The 3,780-nt window shown below is 44.8% G+C and overlaps 1 protein-coding gene across 1 annotated transcript; it reads right to left on the bottom strand.

The window, feature by feature from the left end:
* Window positions 1-635: 635 nt before the first annotated feature.
* Window positions 636-3,780, bottom strand: parietopsin (the record flags this gene model as incomplete). The annotated part of the gene is made up of 5 exons (XM_046299860.1): window positions 2,571-3,780; window positions 1,989-2,208; window positions 1,747-1,855; window positions 1,254-1,499; window positions 636-875 (listed from the first exon to the last, which is right to left on the bottom strand). Coding segments are annotated over exons 1-5 (1,215 nt in total), but the record flags the coding sequence as incomplete, so codon positions are not given.

Below are 3,780 nucleotides of genomic sequence, written 5' to 3'. Positions count from 1 at the left end.
GAGGAAATGGAGGAGAGAGGATATGGAGGAGAGAGGATATGGAGGAGATGAAGGAGATGGAGATGAGGAGATGGAGGAGATAGAAGTAGATGGAGGAGATAGAAGTAGATGGAGGAGAGGAGGATATGGAGGAGAGAGGATATGGAGGAGATGGTTGAGAGGAGGGGATGGAGGAGATGGAGGAGAGAAGAGATGGAGGAGATGGAGAAAGATGGAGGAGATGGAGGAGGAGATGGAGAAGAGGAGAGATGGAGGAGAGATGGGAGAGAGGAGATAGGGGAGAGAGATGGAGATGGAGGAGAGAGGAGATGGAGGAGAGAGGAGATGGAGGGGAGAGGAGATGAAGGAGAGAGGAGATGGAAGAGATGGAGAGAGGAGATGGAGGAGAGAGGAGATGAAGGAGAGAGAAGATGGAGGAGAGAGGAGATGGAAGAGATGGAGATGAAGGAGAGAGAAGATGGAGGAGAGAGGAGATGGAAGAGATGGAGAGAGGAGGAGATGGAGGAGAGAGGAGATGGAGGAGAGAAGCAATGGAGATTTAGGAGATGGAGGAGATGGAGATTTAGGATATTTAGGAGATGGAGGAGATAGATGGAGGAGATGGAGATTTAGGAGATGGAGGAGAGAGATGGAGGAGATGGAGATTTAGGAGATGGAGGAGAGAGGAGATGGAGATTTAGGAGATGGAGATTTAGGAGATGGAGGAAAGAGGAGTCACAGAGGAAGCACCCTGCTGTGTGCACTGATCCCTTGTTTTTTTCTTTTCTGCCCACCGTGGTCCTCAGGGTCATGGAGCGCATGGGGACGGTGTCGGTGGCCGGGTCGTGGGAAATGTAGCGCCCACAGGAGAGGACTTCCAGAGTGGCATCACGGAACTACGGGGAGTACGAATACAAGTGTTAGCAAACCGCGTACAGAATGTGTGGTAAATAATTATAAATTGATTTGTACAATCTTCAATCCACAAGACGCCACCGATTGCAAGTCTCCATGAATGAGTGTCAACTAATAAGGATTTAATTTCGGATTGAGCAGACACATGCAGCGTTTACCGTAAACGGCGTCTTCGCGAACACCTGACAAATTGCAGATATGGATCAAACCTAGGCCTAAATAACCAAAAGGCAAGGGTGTATTCTAATTGAATTAAAACCACAGGGAACCAACATATTGCAGTCCTTTGATAATCTACAGATTTAACTGATGTGTTCTCCCTCTGGCTTTGCTCTCTCCCTCTCCTCCAGTACACACACCTGCCTGTTGCTTAGGAAGTAGATTATGGGGTTGTAGACAGGACTGGTCTTGGCGAAGTACATAGGCATGGTAGCCACCAGCGGAGGGATGTGGAGCTCTGGGTCCACCACAACCACCACGGACAGGGCTGTGTAGGGCAGCCAGCAGACAAAGAAGGCCCCGATCATGGCCAGCACTACCCTTACCGCCCGCTCGTTGTCCTGCAGACAGGGATGACCGCCCTGCAACTCCGTACTACGGTTAAGCTGGAGGAGGAGGAAGAGGGGGGAGAGGAGGAAGAAGAGGAAGATGATAACCCACGGTCGACAGGATCCGTTTAAGCTTGCAGACACAGTACTCAGCATCTAAACCCCTCTGAAAGTCTCCAGTTATAGGAACAGTCCCTGTTACAGTCCCTCTATCCCAACTGGAAGAGGCTTTTGTACACTTGGTATATGGACAGAAATTGACTTAAAAGGTATGTCCCTCAGGGAGCTGAGTCTCTATATGTACCCGTCTCATGGAGGTCAGGACATTGGCGTAACAGTAGATGATGATTGCGACAGGCAGGAGGAAGCAGAACAGCGTGTACAGGATCAGGTAACTATAGTTACTCCAGGACCTAGAGAGACATAACACATTATAAACTATTTTATAGGACATTATAAACAAGTTATAACACACTATAAACCATTTTACAGGACATTATAAAGGCTCATACATGCCTATTACAAGTTATAACACATTATACTGGCCTCTCCTCCCAGCCCAGAGAGCAGGAGGTCTGGACGCCCTCGGGTCCATAGGAGCTCCAACCCAGCAGTGGGGGCACGGCCCAGAACAAACAGAACAGCCAGACCCCCAGGAGCCCCTGAACGCTCCGACGTATGTTCATCTTGAAGCCTGCCATGGGCTTACACACCACGATGTAGCGCTCATACGCCAGCAGTGTTAACGTGCACATAGACACCAGACCTGAGGGAGAGGGGACCGGGGGGGGGGGGGGCAGTGTGTTCATAAAGTGTCTGAGAGTATGAATGCTGATCTAGGACCTGATTCTGATCCTGTCCATGTAATGCTGTCCATTGTGATCTAATAGGTCAAAATGATCTTAGATAGATCACCAGGATATGAACCCTGGCTTCACAACCAGAAAACTACAGATCTGAATACCCCCCCCAGGAACCCAATTCAACACATTGAGTTAACTTGATCAAATTAGACTTGCATTTTCAACACTTTCAGGCTACAACAACAAAACGTCGTTTTTTTTTTAAAGTTTGAGTTCAGTTCACATGATTCAAAGACATCCTACATATAAAAAAATATTACTTTACCAAAATAGTTGACAGCAAATCCTTGAAAGATGCAGAACTCGTCGCCAAGAAAGAATGAACCATGATAGTTGGTAATGGTGACTATCGACGAACCGCACAAGGCTATCATCAAATCAGACACGGCTAAACTGAGGATAATCACATTCATTGGGTTGAGGAGAGGACGATTCTTCACCAACACCGTTATTACCAGAGTATTGTTAAAAACAGAGAAAATGGCATTAATGAACATAAGATAGGAGAGGATGCTGTAGCCTGTCCGTGGAAAAATCGTTGGCGCCACAGTACTAGATCTGAATCGCGGGGAAGTAGAGTTCAAAGTCGGGCCGAAGCGCCAAGGTGTGCCGACGGCAGTGGTGCTGTCCATGGTACTTAATTTAAAACGCACGCTCTCCACCATATGACCAAGAAACTACAGAAAAAAAAGGTCATTTGCTGTCTGTATCCCATCTCAATCAGAGCCCAAACGTCATAGCTTGATCTTATTATGTCTGATCCTAGTTAAATAGCTTCTGTATTCAGGATGTCTTATCACATTTAGGATTATCTGTTATTGAGAACATGCTGCTCAACACCAACTTAAAAACCCATTTGGGAAATTGCTCCCTAACATGATTTGTACGATTATATTGATTAATCTGATCAGGATTTATTGAGAGTTCCGTATTTAAAAAGGTGCAAAGTGTAGGCCCAGAGACAGCCCTGGGCCTAGGATATACCCTGCCTGTGTCAAAAGTGCATTTTCTAAATAATTTTTAGCCAACTGGGTCAATTCAATATACATTTACATTGAGGTTAGATAAAAGATATTTGCTTTCCTGACTTTTCTCTGAGGCAACGAAAGGGTGGATAACTGAAATCTAGCCCCATATGGCATACACAAAAGTAGGCCTAAAACAGGAACAAGATTAGGTTGTTGCCATCTTTAATTCATAATCAAATCCAAAAAAAAATCCCAAAGAAAAAAAATACAAACTACAAGATGGACATTTATGTAAACTATACAGGCTTTGGATAAAATTCTCTCAATGTGAGTTTTTCCAACAAGACCACTTTTTTTCACTTTTTCAACCATGAACAATCTCTCTCAAAGAAGAGATCATAGATTTAGAATATACAGATAATAGAATAGATTTAGAATATACAGAGAATAGATTTAGAATATACAGAGAATAGAATAGATTTAGAATATACAGAGAATAAAATAGAT

Source organism: Oncorhynchus gorbuscha, linkage group LG01 (genome assembly GCF_021184085.1).
Source record: "Oncorhynchus gorbuscha isolate QuinsamMale2020 ecotype Even-year linkage group LG01, OgorEven_v1.0, whole genome shotgun sequence".
NCBI classification, from domain to species: domain Eukaryota; kingdom Metazoa; phylum Chordata; class Actinopteri; order Salmoniformes; family Salmonidae; genus Oncorhynchus; species Oncorhynchus gorbuscha.
This window is presented reverse-complemented; position numbering and strand designations above follow the sequence as displayed.